The sequence below is a fragment of the Nerophis ophidion genome, linkage group LG19, assembly GCF_033978795.1.
Source record: "Nerophis ophidion isolate RoL-2023_Sa linkage group LG19, RoL_Noph_v1.0, whole genome shotgun sequence".
NCBI classification, from domain to species: Eukaryota; Metazoa; Chordata; class Actinopteri; order Syngnathiformes; family Syngnathidae; genus Nerophis; species Nerophis ophidion.
Window position 1 is genome coordinate 22,600,874 of NC_084629.1, and position 17,763 is coordinate 22,618,636.

General features: G+C 36.8%; 2 protein-coding genes across 6 annotated transcripts in view; one reads left to right on the forward strand and one right to left on the reverse strand.

Annotated features, from left to right (window-relative positions):
* The window catches only part of wars2 (tryptophanyl tRNA synthetase 2, mitochondrial), a 229,010-nt gene that overhangs the window by 146,624 nt on the left and 64,623 nt on the right, over positions 1 to 17,763 (reverse strand). The window contains exons 1-2 of one of the 5 annotated variants that reach the window (XM_061879563.1): positions 11,309 to 12,139; positions 7,943 to 7,994 (exon numbers count right to left, since the gene is read on the reverse strand). The exons of 3 other annotated variants lie outside the window; for them this stretch is intronic. The gene's annotated coding sequence lies outside the window, so the exon portion shown is untranslated. Of the gene's footprint in view, positions 1 to 7,942; positions 7,995 to 11,308; positions 12,140 to 17,763 lie in introns of those variants that run through there. One more of the 5 variants, XM_061879565.1, reaches the window with a different exon arrangement.
* Positions 4,714 to 17,763, forward strand: part of si:rp71-68n21.9 (kelch-like protein 9) — a 29,583-nt gene continuing 16,533 nt past the window's right edge. Inside the window, exons 1-9 of the mRNA XM_061879554.1 lie at positions 4,714 to 4,868; positions 9,887 to 9,937; positions 11,328 to 11,437; positions 11,707 to 11,912; positions 11,983 to 12,115; positions 12,181 to 12,377; positions 12,458 to 12,533; positions 12,621 to 13,181; positions 13,250 to 13,429. Of these exons, the coding sequence (XP_061735538.1) occupies positions 9,933 to 9,937; positions 11,328 to 11,437; positions 11,707 to 11,912; positions 11,983 to 12,115; positions 12,181 to 12,377; positions 12,458 to 12,533; positions 12,621 to 13,181; positions 13,250 to 13,429 (1,468 nt within the window). The 5' untranslated portion in view covers positions 4,714 to 4,868; positions 9,887 to 9,932. The remainder of the gene's footprint in view (positions 4,869 to 9,886; positions 9,938 to 11,327; positions 11,438 to 11,706; positions 11,913 to 11,982; positions 12,116 to 12,180; positions 12,378 to 12,457; positions 12,534 to 12,620; positions 13,182 to 13,249; positions 13,430 to 17,763) is intronic.

The window sequence follows — 17,763 nt, forward strand, 5'->3', positions numbered from 1 at the left end:
CTAGGTTAGCAAAACTAGCATTGCTATATGAGCTACAAATGCTAACATTACATTTTAATTTAATTCTGGCTTAACAACACAAGCATCGCTATATGAGTTACATGCTAACGCTACAGTTTGATATAATTCTGGGTTAGCAACACTAGCATTGCTATAAGAGCGACATGCTAATATTCCATTTAAAAATCTTTCAAGGTTAGCTACATGGGCATAAGTACTATATATGAGCTATATGCTAACATTACATTTAATATTGTAGGTTGGCAACACTAACATTGCTATATGAGCTACATGCTATTAGATTTGGATATCATTTTAGGTTACCAACACTCGCATAGCTATGAGCTATGGGTACATGCTAAAATTACATCTTAATATCATTCTGGGTTAGCAACCCTAGCATTGCTATATGAGCTACATGCTAATATTACATTTTAATATCATTTTAGGTTAGCAACACTGCCATAGCTTTATGAACTACATGCTAATATTAAATTTTAGTACCATTCTAGGTTAAAAACATTACCATAGCTAAACAAGCTACATGCTAACATTATGTCTTAATATTATTCAGGGTTAGCAACCCTAGCATTGCTATATGAGCTACATGCTAATATTACATTTTAATATCATTTTAGGTTAGCAACACTGCCATAGCTTTATGAACTACATGCTAATATTACATTTTAGTACCATTCTAGGTTAAAAACATTACCATAGCTAAACAAGCTATATGCTAACATTACATTTAATATTGTAGGTTGGCAACACTAACATTGCTATATGAGCTACATGCTATTAGATTTGGATATCATTTTAGGTTACCAACCCTCGCATAGCTATGAGCTATGGGTACATGCTAAAATTACATCTTAATATCATTCTGGGTTAGCAACCCTAGCATTGCTATATGAGCTACATGCTAATATTACATTTTAATATCATTTTAGGTTAGCAACACTGCCATAGCTTTATGAACTACATGCTAATATTAAATTTTAGTACCATTCTAGGTTAAAAACATTACCATAGCTAAACAAGCTACATGCTAACATTACGTCTTAATATTATTCAGGGTTAGCAACCCTAGCATTGCTATATGAGCTACATGCTAATATTACATTTTAATATCATTTTAGGTTAGCAACACTGCCATAGCTTTATGAACTACATGCTAATATTACATTTTAGTACCATTCTAGGTTAAAAACATTACCATAGCTAAACAAGCTACATGCTAACATTACGTCTTAATATCATTCAGGGTTAGCAACCCTAGCATTGCTATATGAGCTACATGCTAATATTACATTTTAATATAATTTTAGGTTGGCAACACTTGAATAGCTATATGAGCTACATGCTAACATTACATCTTAATATCATCCTGGGTTAGCAACACTAGCATTGCTATACGAGCTACATGCTAACGTTACATTTTAATATCATTCTGGGTTAGCAACACAAGCATAAATATATGAGCTATATGCTAACATTACATTTTAATATCATTATAGGTTAGCAACACTAGGATTGCTATATAAGAACTATATGCCAACATTATCATTAGATATCATAGTAGGCTAGCAACACTAGCATAGATATATGATCTACGTTCTAACATTAAATTTTATTATCATTCTAGGTTAGCAACATTAGCATAGCTATGTGAACGACATGCTAACATCACATTTTAATATACTAGGTTAGCAACACCGTCTAACAATTTGCTAGCCGAGTTAACTTCTTAGTGAGCCTTTGGCTAACTTTTTGCTAACCTCAGGTGGCGACTTGTCAAGTGTGTACCCCGCCTTCTGCCCGATTGTAGCTGAGATAGGCTCCAGCACCCCCGCGACCCAGAAGGGGATAACCGGTAGAAAATGGATGGATGATTACCTTTCTGCTAGTCTATAGCTAACTTTATGCTACAGCCTTGTTAACTTCCTGCCTGGCTCTGGCTAACCTTCCAACTAGCTTCTGATTAACTTCTTGCCATAGCCTGGTTAACCTTTCACTTGAGCACGACTAACCTTTTGCTAGCCTGGTTATTTTTTTGCTAGCCTCTGGCTAACTTCCTTCTATCCTTTGACTAACTTTTGCTGGCCTCTGGTTGACTCCCTGCCTTGGCTTACTTTGCAAGCCGGTGGCTAACTTTTTACGAGCCTTTGGTTAACTTCCTGCAATATAGTCTGGTTAACTTACTGCTAGCCTCAGGCTAACTTTATGCTATATAGCCTGGCTAACTTTTTGCAAGCCACTGGATAACTATTTACTAGCCCCTGGGTAACCCCCTGCTAAAAAGCCTGGCTAACTTTTTGCTACCCTCTGGCTGACTTTTTACAAGCTTCTGGTTAACTTCTTGCTATACGGCCTGGCTAACTTTTTGCTAGCCTGGTTAACTTTCTAGTAGCCTCTGGCTAACTTTTGACCAGTCTCTGGTTAACCTCTTGCTATATAGCATGTCTAACTTTTTGCTAGCTTCTGGCTAACATTTTACCATATAGCCTGTCGAACTTGCTAGCCTCTGAATAACTTTATACTAGCTTCTAGCTAACTTCCTTTGATCCTTTGGCTAACTTCCTGCTAGCCTCTGGCAACTCCCCGTTTTGGCTAACTTTTTGGTAGTCTCTGGCTAAACGTTTGACTAGCCTCTAGTCAACTTCCTTCTATATAGCCTGGCTAAGTTTTTACAAACCTCTGGTTAACTTCCTGCTTTATAGCCTGGCTAACTTTTAATAGCCTCTGGTTAACTGCCTGTTATATAGCCCGGCTAAGTTTTTACTAGCCTCTGGTTAACTTCTTGTTATATAGCCTGGCTAACTTTTACTAGCCTCTGGTTAACTGCCTGCTATATAGCCTGACTAACTTTTACTAACCTCTGGTTAACTGCCTTCTATATAGCCCAGCTAAGTTTTTACAAACCTCTGCTTAACTTACTGCTATATAGCATGGCTAACTTTTACTAGCCTCTGGTTAACTGCCTGCTATATAGCCCGGCTAAGTTTTTTACTAGCCTCTGGTTAACTTCCTGTTATAAAGCCTGGCTAACTTTTTACAAACCTCTGGTTAACTTCCTGCTATATAGCCTTGCTATCTTTTTACAAGCCTCCTGTTAACTTCTTGCTATATAACCCGGCTAAGTTTTTACAAACCTCTGGTTAACTTCCTGTTATATAGCCTTGCTAACTTGTTACTAGCCCCTGGTTAACTTCCTGCTATATAGCCTGGCTAAGTGTTTACAAACCTGTGGTTAACTTACTGTTATATAGCCTGGCTAACTTTTTGCAATTGTCTTGTTAACTTCCTGCTATATAGCCTAGCTAAGTGTTTACAAACCTCTGGTTAACTTCCTGCTAAATAGCCTGGCTAACTTTTTACTAACCACTGGTTAACTTCCTGCTACGTGGCCCTGCTAACTTTTTACAAACCTCCGGTTAACTTCCTGCTATATAGCCCGGCTAAGTTTTTACTAGCCCCTGGTTAATTTCTTACTATATAGCCTGGCTAACTTTTTACAAGCCTCTTGTTAACTTCCTGCTATATAGCCTGGTTAACTTTTTACTAGCCTCTGGTTAACTTCCTGTTATATAGCCTGTCTAACTTTTTACGAGGCTCTGGTTAACTTCCTGCTATATAGCCTGGTTAACTTTTTACGAGCCTCTTGTTAACTTCCTGCTATATAGCCTGGCTAACTTTTTAATAGCCTCTGGTTAACTTCCTGCAACGTAGCCTGGCTAAGTTTTTACAAACCTGTGGTTAACTTCCTGCTATATAGCCTGGCTAACTTTTTACGAGGCTCTGGTTAACTTCCTGCTATATAGCCTGGCTAACTTTTTACGAACCTCTTGCTATATAGCCTGGCTAACTTTTTAATAGCCCCTGGTTAACTTCCTGCAACGTAGCCCGGCTAAGTTTTTACAAACCTGTGGTTAACTTCCTGCTATATACCTGGCTAACTTGTTACTAACCTTTGGTTTACATTCTGCTATATAGACTCGCTAAGTGTTTACAAACTTCTGGTTAACTTCCTGCTTTATAGCATGGCTAACTTTTTACTAGCCTCTGGTTAACTTCCTTCTATTTAGCCTGGCTAAGTTTTCACAAACTTAGCCAGGCTAAGTTTGTAAACTAAACTAACCCGTTTACGAGGCTCTGGTTTACTTCCTGCTATACAGCCTGGCTAAGTGTTTACAAACCTCTGGTTAACTTCCTGTTATATAGCCTTGCTAGTTTTTTGCAAGCCTCTGGTTAACTTCCTTTTACAGTATATAGCCTGGCAAAGTTTTTACAAACCTCTGGTTAACTTCCTGTTATATAGCCTGGCTAAGTGTTTAAAAACCTCTGGTTAACTTCCTGTTATATAGCATGGCTAACTGTTTACACGCCTCTTGTTAACTTCCTGCTACACAGCCAGGCTAACTTTTACTAGTCTATTAAACTTCCATTTTGTTTTGTGGACTTGCAAGCATTTCCCCTAATGCATTTAAATTTTGGGGTTTGTGTTTTTGGCATTTGCACCATTTTTGTTTTTGATCCTGAACAATCTGAGCCAAAAATGTCCAATAAAAGCTGACTATCGGTCAGAAAGTATTTGCAATAAGAACCTTAGATGGTGCAGATCATGTCGGTTTGGTGAAACATCGACGTATCGCTCTCTGCGGTTAGCAAGGCGACAAGTGAGACGGCAGTTACAAGGAGAAGTAACGCAGGAAGTGAAGCTCGCTGCAAGAAGACGCGCAGCAGCAACCTCACTCACTCGCTCTCGCACTAACTAACCTACACGACATTTTGTACTCGGGCGGCGAGTTCAAGAGCGTAAGGCTGGAGGGAAGTCTGGGGTCCGCTCTGCTCAGAAGGATTTCTGCCAGGTAAACAAACGCAAATCAGGAAAACTGTTTAGTTGTCACTTTTCCTTGTCAAAGTGAAAGGTCGTAGATAGATAGATAGATAGATAGATAGATATACACACCGTATACAGTCTGTATATATACATATACAGTATGCACAGTATATAATGTATATACTCTATATGTATATACATAGACAGTAAATCTATATACACATATATGCACAGTATATATGTAAATACATAAACATAATTTGTATATACATATATACTGTATATATGCACAGTATATATGTATATATATACACACACATAGAGTACAAATATACTGTATATTTACATATACACAGTATATAGCTATATGTATAGTACATCTAACTATAAATATATACCTGTATGTAAATATATATATACAGTATATATTTCCAAATATACTGTATATATACAGTAAATATATATGTATATACTGTACATATACACAGTATATATACACATTTAAAGAGTATATTTACATGTATACAGTATATATATTTATAGAATATATATTCATACATCTATACAGTATATATTTACAAATATACTGTATATATACAGCATATATAGATATATACATAAACAGTATATATGCATATATAAAGAGTATATATACATGTTTACAGTGTATATATTTATCTATATAGTCAATATTCATACGTATGTATAGTATATATACAGCCTTTATGTACATATATACAGTATATCTATACATATATACAGTATATATTTAGATATACACAGTATATATACACAATATATATTAATATATACATAGTATATATACATATATACAGTGAATTTACTGATGTATATATATGTATACTGTATATACAGTATGTATATATATATATATATATATGTATTATATATATATATATAATATATATACTGTATATATACACATACACATACATATATACTTCACAATCTATAAAAGTATTATAAAAGTGTTATACAACTATTGTATTGTAAAAGTACTTTATAATAAAAGCATTATAAAATGATTATAGAAGTATTTTAAAATTACGATAAAAGTATTGTATTGGACAAGTATTATTAAAATAAGTATTATGCATGTAATGTGAAAATAAGTATGGCAAAAGTACTATAAAGTGTACTAAAAGTATTTTATTGTACAAATATTGTATTTTAAATGCATTTTCAAAGTACTAATAAAATAAGTATGGTAAAGTATTGTAAAAGTACTATAACAGTGTTTAAAATGTAGTGCATTGTTAAAATACTTCATTATAAAAGCATTGTAAAATAATTATAAAGGTTATTTTTTTAATTACTACAGTATTATATTGTAAAAGTATTATTCAACTTAGTATTATAAGTATATTGGAAAAGTACTATAAAAGTATTATGAAAGTAAGTATTATAAATGTATTGTAACAATACTATAAAAGTAGTGTATTGTAATTGTATAATGAAAGTAAGTATTAAACGTGTATTGTAAAAGTACTATAAAAGTATTCTAAAAGTAGTGTATTGTAAAAGTATTATGAAAGTAAGTATTGTAAGTGTATTTCAACACTACTATAAAAGTAGTGTATTGTAAAAGTATTATGAAAGTAAGTATTAAAAGTGTATTGTAAAAGTACTATAAAAGTATTCTAAAAGTAGTGTATTGTAAACGTACTGTATGTAATAATTATGGAAGTATTTTAAAATTACTATAAAATTATTGTTTTGCACATGTATTATTAAAATAAGTATTATGCATGTATTGTGAGAGTATGTATGGTAAAAGTATTATAAAAGTGTAGTAAAAGTATTTTATTGTAAAAGTATTATATTTCAAATGCATTGTAAAAGTACTACAAAAGTATACATTGAAATGTAGTGCATTGTAAATGTACTTCATTATAAAAGCATTGTAAAATAATTATTGAAGTATTTTAAAATTACTACAACAGTATGATATTGTAAAATTATTATTAGAATAAGTATAAGTGTATTGTAAAAGTACTATAAAAGTATTCTAAAGGTAGTGTATTGTAAAGTATTATGAAAGTAAGTATTATAAATGTATTGTAACAGTACTATAAAACTAGTGTATTGTAAAAGTAGTATTAAAGTAAGTATTAAAAGTGTATTGTAAAAGTACAATAAAAATATTCTAAAAGTAGTGTATTGTAAAAGTATTAGAAAAGTAAGTACTATAAGTGAATTGTAAAAGTATTATGAAAGTAAGTATTATAAATTTATTTTAAAAGTACAATAACAGTACTCTAAAGGTAGTGTATAGTAAAGTATTATGAAAAAAGTATGCATTGTAAAAGTAGAAAAAGAGTAGGACAACCAAAGCGTGCATCAGCCGCTAGAAATTCTAAATAATAATAATAATAATAGATTTATTTAAATAAATATTAAAGTATTGAAGTACAAAGCAGTATTTAGAACAATAAAATACTATGACTAAAACACTATCACTGAAGTATAAAAAACACAAAACATGCAAAATATTGGCATTTCTGACAGTGGGTGTATTTGTTTAGTACGTATTTTCAGTACATGCATAAGTACTTTTGGAGCATATTCAACTATACTGCGATCCACAGTGATCATTTTGGTCATGATAACTATGGTATCAGACGGTCATCTCGTTCCATTCCTCACTTAAACACTGGGCCGTCACTCCAGCAGCACTGAGAGCGGTCTCGGTCAAACTGCCTCTAGGTCAGGTTGCAATTTTCCCTGCCAAAAAAGACTTTGAAATGTGATAATAAAACACGATATAAGAAGTAAAAATAAATTATTAGAATCGGCTCCTTTTTAAATGTTGCAATAAAAAAATAGATTTTATCATTGAAAGCAATTGATGTTTATTAACACACAAATGTGCCAAAAATTGGTACTGTTGAGTATTGGTATCGATTCCGAATTGGTACTGTGTCGGTTCATGAACAACAGTAAAATGCGGTAGGGTAGTAGGCCTAAGTATTCATTGAAAACAAGGCAGAGGTTTTATTTCACAAGTATATACAATTATATACACACCGTTTGAACAATAAAATAGTGTTTGAATGGCGTACCACTACTTGGAGCCCGTACCTTAGTTTGAGGATCACTGCTACACATGATGTTCTAATAGTTGGAGTTTCACCTGTACAATGGGAAAGACGAAGTGAAAATCTGGTAGGAGGAAAACATGGAACTTTTTTTCTCTGACCACAATTAGGCCTTCGCCTACTGAAAATCAGGAGCATTGACCCACAAATGCAACATTTGTTTATAGTTACTGCACGTTTCAGCACTTTGCTTGCATGTTTTGACTAAACAGAAACCAGGAATTGTTAAGCGATTCGGTTTGAGAAACTGGTAAGAGATTCCAAGGAACTGATACACCGGGAGCGGGTCCTTAACAAAAACCGGCTTTTCAATTCCCTTTCCGAGTCAGTTTTACAAATGGCGATTATGAAGCAATAAAACAATTTTTGTTCCAAGTGTAAATCCCTGGGGTACGCCACAAGATAAATTCAGCACTGTAGACGTAAGTTTGCCTTTGGTCTAAAAAATAATCGTTTATCTGCAATAATTTGTGAGTCGTCATGTGTAAGGGTGATCAAAGTATTACCCAGGTCAATTTTTATTGATCCCGGGGAATAATTCTATACAGTTTAAAAAGAAGGATGAGCAAATGACAGACTTTATCTGTGATATTAGCAAAAGCAGGAATTTTGAGGAAAGGCAGTGATACAGCATCAATCACAAAATAAACCCATTTGGAGAGTAACATTTGACCAAAAGACAAACACAATACAAACGTGACCAAAAGACAAACACAATACAAACGAGTTATAAACGTTTCGTGTGTTGCGGCGAACTATCGGAGCAAAGTTTGGCGCCATGCCACGCCCACATCTCATGGCGCAGGCAATAATTGTTAAGAATTAATTGTTGTCTCTATTGGTAGTATACAAAAATTTAACCAAGACTCATTTGGCCAAAGTCCCAAGGAGTAGTTTGTTAAAATATGACACCATTTTTGGCCGACAAATCAAAAACCAAGATGGCTGACTTCCTGTTTGTTTTTGGGTCTGGGTTCTTGAGACTTTTAAGCACGTTCTGTCATGATAGACGTCTCCTGCGATTTTCGTGTTGATACGTGAAAATGGTGAGAGGTATTCTGCATTGCCCTTGTGGGTCTTGTTCCGCTGCTCGATCCCTAATTAGTGACGCTCGGCATCACAACAGTCCTTCCCAGCAGGCACAAGACATTAAATTAGGTCCTGACAATGTTTAATCAATGTTGGGACCTGACGTTGATTTGACCATGAATTTTGTTAATTTTCCAACCTATATTTTACAGCACAAGTACAACGTTAAAACAACATGCTTTTTGACAACGTTAATTCAACGTTAGGTTGTGACGTTGATTTGACCATTGAAACTTGGTCTTTTCCCAACCAACAACGTGGATCCAACAGACACTAACATTGTCTATTTTGCAGATTTGTTTCAAAGTCCGTTTTAAAGGACTTGTATGTATAATCAACGTTGTATCAATGTCTGGTTTCTGCTGAGTTTTCATGAATTGATTAACGTGAACCCCGACTTAAAGAAGTTGAAAAACTTATTCGGGGCTTACCTTTTAGTGGTCAATTGTACGGAATATGTACTGTACTGTGCACTCTACTAATAAAAGTTTCAATCAATCAAAAGTCTCATGTTCTTAGAAGATGGGGGTGTTGAAACAGCCAAGCAGAATTACCTCCGCAGGGCCCAAGTAATTTAGCAGAGGGCTATAAAAATGTATTTTGGACACAGAACAGGCCAATGCAGTGAAAAGAAGCAATACAGCATAAATCACACAAGGACTGTTCCCGAGACTTAAATTGTTGTTTAACAAGAGATGACTAAAATACTAATTTTGCCACAACAATATCCTTTCGTTTTCTGTATGGTGTAAATTGCATCTCAGTCTTTAATCATAGTGGCATCAATATTCACGTCTTAAAAGTGGGTCACAGGACTTTTCATTGTGTGTGCGTGCAGGAAGTCTCACCAGCGGAGTGACAGTCCTCCGCCCCAGCACGACCACATGGGGTAAGGACACAATTTCTTGTACTTGGTAAAACATCTTCCGCTATTTGCTTTTTGTCCTAGTCATAGTTCGAGTTCCTTCAGTGACATGCTAAACTAGCATGATGTAACAATGCCGTCTTAGCATCTATATGCTATGCTGGTTGAACCGGGGACCTAAGATGAATTTAATTTTGAGCCCCATTTGCCAAAAACACTTTTTCATTCATATGAATTTAGCTGAATTATTAAAAACTTAAATGTGCTTCACTTGATGACCACTGCTGACAATTAAAATTGCTGATATTTTTTCCTTTTTTTTAATTTAATACATTTATCATTAAAAAAAATAATAAAATTAAAAAAAAAAAAAAATATATATATATATATATATATATATATATATATATATATATATATATATATATATATATATATAGTAGTAACGATTTAAAATGTTTAATTTAACAGGTATTATTAGATATGTATGTTATATGTGTATACATATATATGTATGTATATATACATACAAATAATGATAATGTGTGTTTTATTGATGATTATAATTATATTAATAAAAAAACACATTTGCCACCTATTTAAAATGGTTGAGATTTTAATATTTTTTATCATATAATATATATATATATATATATATATACATACATATATTTATACACGTGTATATATATATATATGTATGTATATGTATACTGTACATATACACACATATATATATATATATATACACACATATATATATTTATATATATATACATACACACACATATATATTATATATATATATATATATATATATATATATAGTATGATGAATTATTACAACCATATTTATGTAAAACGCCTTTGACACTTCTTTAAAATTAATGACATATTTTAATTTATTTATTAAACATTATATATATATATATATATATATAGAGAGAGAGTAAAAAAATATGTTTTGTAGTAATTTTTATGATTGTATGTATTGCGATGAGGTGGCGACTTGTCCAGGGTGTAACCTGCCTGGGATAGGTTCCAACCTCACTGTAATCTAAAAAAAGAGAAGAAGTAGAAAATGGATGGATATTTATGTATATTTTAATAACAAATAATATTATATTTTTTTGTATTCATTATTATCATTATATTTAAAAAAAAAACAAACTCTGACACTTATTTAAAATTGCCAAAATGTATTTTGTTAAATTGTTTTAAATTAATAATGTATTTTATTTGTTTTATTTATATTTATTCAAATAATAGATAATAATGTATATATATTTTTTGCACTCATTATCTTAAAAGGAAATTGCTGAGAAAAATTTTAATAAACAAACTGTGATACTGTTGGTTGACTTTGCAGCCAATGAGGTTTGAGTTTGCAAGTACCATGATCTTTGCGCCACAGAGTCGGAGATGATGGAGGGCCAGGAAGGCTGAGTCGCAGGTTTTCCCGCTTCAGCGGCAGGTATCAGTCCAGAGCAGCACCTCAGCCCGACAGACCTGCGGCTCAACAAGGTGCGTTTTCCCTGGCCGCTAAGAACCTGGAAGGATTTCTGGGTTAATGTGAATCTGTATAGCTGCTAATATTACCCTGGATTACTGACAGTCCTATATGGGTTTCCTCCTGAGTCACTTCCTACGGATATGTTCCTGTCCCTCTCTTTGGTGACTGCCATAAGTTTGTGTTGACTGTCTCGATTTCCTAACAACATGGTCTGGACGGAGGTCTGCGCTTCAGTGGGTTAGGCTTTACTCAACACCCGTTCTCCGTTTGGTTCTGCTAGATGACAGGGTTCCTCAACCAGTCCCCGCTCCGTCTCCAGCACCGGATCCACCGCAAGTTCCGTCGCCGGCCCCGCTGCCTCCTCCTCTCACCCCTGCCAAGGAAGTTCCTCCCAAACAGCCGGATGTACTTACCAAGCCCAAACTGCCCCCGCGACCTTTGTGCAAGGTGTTTAGTAGTTCTGAGCACGGATCTGCTGTGCTGAAGGTATGACACCTCTTGCCGATATCAATACGAGAGCTGAGAAGATTTCGGATTGTTTCTTTGATCTCTGCAGGGTCTGGACGTTTTCCGGGGACACGACATCCTGTGTGATGTTATTTTGGTTCCGGGAGACAGTCAGGAAAGATTCCCCGTGCACAGAGTCATCATGGCCTCATCCAGCGACTACTTCAAAGCCATGTTCACAGGCAAGTTGTCTGTGAAGATATCCTGAAATTTACCTGGTCTTGACTCTACTCCGCTTTGTGTTCAGGAGGTATGCGGGAGCAGGAGATGAGAGAGATCAAGCTTCACGGGGTCACGGAGTTAGGGTTGAAGAACATCCTGGACTTCATCTACACGTCCAAAGTCAGCCTGGACATGAGCAACCTGCAGGAGACTCTGGAAGCTGCAAACTTCCTGCAGGTCATGCCGGTTCTTGCCTTCTGCAACGAGCTTCTGAGCAGCGAGGCGAGTTTCTGTGCGTGAGACTGCACTCTCGGGGAGCTCGCTGGATGCTAACTGTGGCTTCCGTCACTTGAATGCCGCAGGTCACTGTGGATAACTGCGTGGAGGTGGAGAGCATTGCTTCTGACTTACTTCTAGAGGATGTGCAGAAGAACATTGGTGAGGAACCAGAAAGAGGGGCCAAGAGGAGTATCTGATAAGTGCTCACTTCCCTAGCTTAGCAGGTGACCTTATTTTTTTTTGTAGCCACGTTTGTGAGTCACAACCTGTCGGCCCTGGTGGAGAGTGGTCGCTACCTGCAACTCTCAGAGAAGACCATAGCCGGCGCTCTGGCCAGCAACTCCCTGAAGGGCTTCTCCGAAATGGAGCTCTACCACATCGCCAAAGGGTGGCTGGGTCATCAGCCCGCCAAACGCAACTCCTTCGTCCACGCGCTGATGCGTCACATTCGCTTCCCGCTGATGAGCCCCTGCGAGCTGATCCAGATCTCCCAGGAGGAGGAGGAAGACGGCCGCAACTCCCTGATGCGTTCCGACACCTCCTGCGTGAACCTCCTGCTGGAGGCCAGCAACTACCAGATGATGCCCTTCATGCAACCGGCTCTGCAGAGCGAGCGCACGCAGATCCGCTCGAACGCCACGCACATCGTGGCGCTGGGGGGCGTGATGCGTCAGCAGCTGGTGGTGAGCCGTGAGCTGAGGATGTACGACCAGAACACAGGCCACTGGAGAGCCCTGAAGCCCATGGAGGTGCCGTGCTACCAGCACGGCGTGGCTCTCCTGGGTGGCTTTCTGTTCATTGTCGGAGGTCAGGGCACCGCCGCGACCCAAAGGCGCTTACAGAACAGGACCGCTTTGACGTTGATTTCTTCCCAGGTCAGAGCACATATGACACCAAGGGGAAGACGGCCATCGACAGCGCCTACCGCTACGACCCGCGCTTCAACGTCTGGCTTCAGATTGCTTCGCTCAATGAAAAGAGGACCTTCTTTCACCTCTGCGCCCTGCGGGAGAAACTGTACGCCGTTGGCGGCAGAAACGCATCTGGCGAAATCAGTAAGTTGCTTTTAGAGAGTCTGATATACCAGTGGTTCTCAACCTTTTTTCAGTGATGTGCCTCCTGTGAACATTTTTTTAATTCAAGTACCCCCTAATCAGAGCAAAGCATTTTTGGTTGAAAAAAGAGATAAAGAAGTACAAACCCCGTTTCCATATGAGTTGGGAAATTGTGTTGGATGTAAATATAAACGGAATACAATGATTTGCAAATCCTTTTCAACCCATATTCAATTGAATCAATCAATCAATCAATGTTTACTTATATAGCCCTAAATCACTAGTGTCTCAAAGGGCTGCACAAACCACCACGACATCCTCGGTAGGCCCACATAAGGGCAAGGAAAACTCACACCCAGTGGGACATCGGTGACAATAATGACCCAGTGGGACGTCGGTGACAATAATGACTATGAGAACCTTAGAGAGGAGGAAAGCAATGGATGTCGAGCGGGTCTAACATGATACTGTGAAAGTTCAATCCACAATGGATCCAACACAGTCGCGAGAGTCCAGTCCAAAGCGGATCCAACACAGCAGCGAGAGTCCCGTTCACAGCGGAGCCAGCAGGAAACCATCCCAGGCGGAGGCGGATCAGCAGCGCAGAGATGTCCCCAGTCGATACAAAGGCAAGCAGTACATGGCCACCGGATCGGACCGGACCCCCTCCACAAGGGAGAGTGGGACATAGAAGAAAAAGAAAAGAAACGGCAGATCAACTGGTCTAAAAAGGGAGTCTATTTAAAGGCTAGAGTATACAAATGAGTTTTAAGGTGAGACTTAAATGCTTCTACTGAGGTGGCATCTCGAACTGTTACCGGGAGGGCATTCCAGAGTACTGGAGCCCGAACGGAAAACGTTCTATAGCCTGCAGACTTTTTTTGGGCTTTGGGAATCACTAACAAGCCGGAGTCCTTTGAACGCAGATTTCTTGCCGGGACATATGGTACAATACAATCGGCAAGATAGGATGGAGCTAGACCGTGTAGTATTTTATACGTAAGTAGTAAAACCTTAAAGTCACATCTTAAGTGCACAGGAAGCCAGTGCAGGTGAGCCAGTACAGGCGTAATGTGATCAAACTTTCTTGTTCTTGTCAAAAGTCTAGCAGCCGCATTTTGTACCAACTGTAATCTTTTAATGCTAGACATGGGGAGACCCGAAAATAATACGTTACAGTAGTCGAGGCGAGACGTAACAAACGCATGGATAATGATCTCAGCGTCTTTAGTGGACAGAATGGAGCGAATTTTAGCGATATTACGGAGATGAGAGAAGGCCGTTTTAGTAACGCTTTTAATGTGTGCCTCAAAGGAGAGAGTTGGGTCGAAGATAATACCCAGATTCTTTACCGTGTCGCCTTGTTTAATTGTTTGGTTGTCAAATGTTAGAGTTGTATTATTAAATAGAGTTCGGTGTCTAGCAGGACCGATAATCAGCATTTCCGTTTTTTTGGCGTTGAGTTGCAAAAAGTTAGCGGACATCCATTGTTTAATTTCATTAAGACACGCCTCCAGCTGACTACAATCCGGCGTGTTGGTCAGCTTTAGGGGCATGTAGAGTTGGGTTGTCATCAATGCACTACAAAGACAAGATTTTTGATGTTCAAACTCATAAACTTTATTTTTTTTTACAAATAATAATTAACTTAGAATTTCATGGCCGCAACACGTGCCAAAGTAGTTGGGAAAGGACATGTTCGCCACTGTGTTACATCACCTTTTCTTTTAACAACACTCAATAAATGTTTGGGAACTGAGGAAACTAATTGTTGAAGCTTTGAAAGTGGAATTCTTTCCCATTCTCTTTTTATGTAGAGCTTCAGTCGTTCAACAGTCTCTGCTGTTGTATTTTACGCTTCATAATGCACCACACATTTTCGATGGAAGACAGGTCTGGACTGCAGGTGGGCCAGGAAAATACCCGCACTCTTTTACTACGAAGCCACGCTGTTGTAACACGTGGCTTGGCATTGTTTTGCTGAAATAAGCAGGGGCGTCCATGATAACATTGCTTGGATGACAACATATGTTGCTCCAAAACCTGTGTGGACCATTCAGCATTAATGGTGCCTTCACAAATGTGTAAGTTAACCATGCCTTGGGCACTAACACACCCCTATACCATCACAGATGCTGGCTTTCGAACTTTGCGCCTATAACAATCCAGATGGTTATTTTCCTCTTTGTTCCGGAGGACACCACGTCCACAGTTTCCAAATACAATTTGAAATGTGGACTCGTAAGACGACAGAACACTTTTCCACTTTGCATCAGTCCATCATAGATGATCTCGGGCCCAGCAAAGCCGGCGGTGTTTCTGAGTATTGTTGATAAATGGGTTTTGCTTTGCGAAGTAGAGTTTTAACTTGCACTTACAGATGTACCGACCAACTGTAGTTACTGACAGTGGTTTTCTGAACTGTTCCTGAGCCCATGTGGTGATATCCTTTACACACTGATGTCGGTTTTTGATGCAGTACCACCTGAGGGATCAAAGATCTGTAATATCATCGCTTAAGTGCAGTGATTTCTCCAGATTCTCTGAACCTTTTGATGATTTTACGGACCGTAGATGGTAAAATCCCTAATTTCCTTGCAATAGCTCATTGAGAAATGTTGTTCTAAAACTGTTCGACAATTTGCTTACAAAGTGGTGACCCTCGCCCCTTCCTTGTTTGTGAATTACTTAGCATTTCATGGAAGCTGCTTTTATACCCAATCATGCCACTCACCTGTTCCCAATTAGCCTGCACACCTGTGGGATGTTCCAAATAAGTGTTTGATGAGCATTCCTGAAATGTATCAGTATTTATTGCCACCTTTTCCTTTGTCACGTGTTGCTGGCATCAAATTCTAAAGTTAATGATTATTTGCAAACCAAAAAATGTTTAACAGTTTGAACATCAAATATATTGTCTTTGTAGCATATTCAACTGAATATGGGTTGAAAATGATTTGCAAATCATTGTATTCCATTTATATTTATATCTAACACAATTTCCCAACTCAAATGGAAACGGGGTTTGTAAAATACAGCACTATGTCATCAGTTTCTGATTTATTAATATGTATAACAGTGCAAACTATTGCTCATTTGTAGTGGTCTTTTTTGAACTATTTGAGAAAAAAGACATAAAAATAACTAAAAACTTGTTGAAAAATAAACAAGTGATTCCATAATAAATAAAGATTTCTACACATAGAAGTAATCATCAACTTAAAGTGCCCTCTTTGGGGATTGTAATAGAGATCCATCTGGATTCATGAACTTCATTCTTAACATTTCTTCACAAAAAAAGAAATCTTTAACATCAATATTTATGGAACATGTCCACAAAAAATCTAGCTGGCAACACTGAATATTGCATTGTTGCATTTCTTTTCACATTTTATGAACTTGCATTCATATTTTGTTGAAGTATTATTCAATAAATATATTTATAAAAGATTTTTGAATTGTTGGTATTTTTAGAATATTTTTTAAAAATCTCACGTACCCCTTGGCATACCTTCAAGTACCCCCAGGGGTACGCGTATCCCCATTTGAGAACCAATGCGATATACCATAACACTAAATTTCTGCTAAGTAGAAGTGCCTTTCAGTCCTCTAGCTCAGTGGTTCTCAAATGGGGTTACGCGTACCCCTGGGAGTACTTGAAGGTATGCCAAGGGGTACATGAGATTTTTTATAAATTTTCTAAAAATAGCTACAATTCAATAATCCTTTATAAATATATTTATTGAATAATACTTAAAAAAAATATGAATATAAGTTCATGAACTGTGAAAAAAAATACAACAATGCAATATTCAGTGTTGCCAGCTAGATTTTTTGTGGACATGTTCCATTAATATTGATGTTGAAGATTTCCTTTTTTTGTGAGTAAATGTTTAGAATTAAGTTCATCAATCCAGATGAATCTCTATTACAATCCCCAAAGAGGGCTCTTTAAATTGATGATTACTTTGATGTGTAGAAATCTTTATTTTAAATGGAATCACTTGTTTATTTTTCCACAAGTTTTTAGCTATTTTTATATCTTTTTTTCCAAATAGTTCAAGAAAGACCACTACAAATGAGCAATATTTTGCACTGTCATACAATTTAATAAATCAGAAAATGATGACATAGTGCTGTATTTTATTTCTTTATCTCTTTTTTTCAACCAAAAATGCTTTACTCTGATTAAGAGGTACTTGAATTAAAACATTTTTCACAGGGGGTAAATCACTGAAAAAAGGTTAAGAACCACTGGTCCCAGCTGTCCATAGCGTTCCTACTCATATGTATTCTTCCTTCATTATTCCAAATAAAGTGTCTAAGTTTTACAA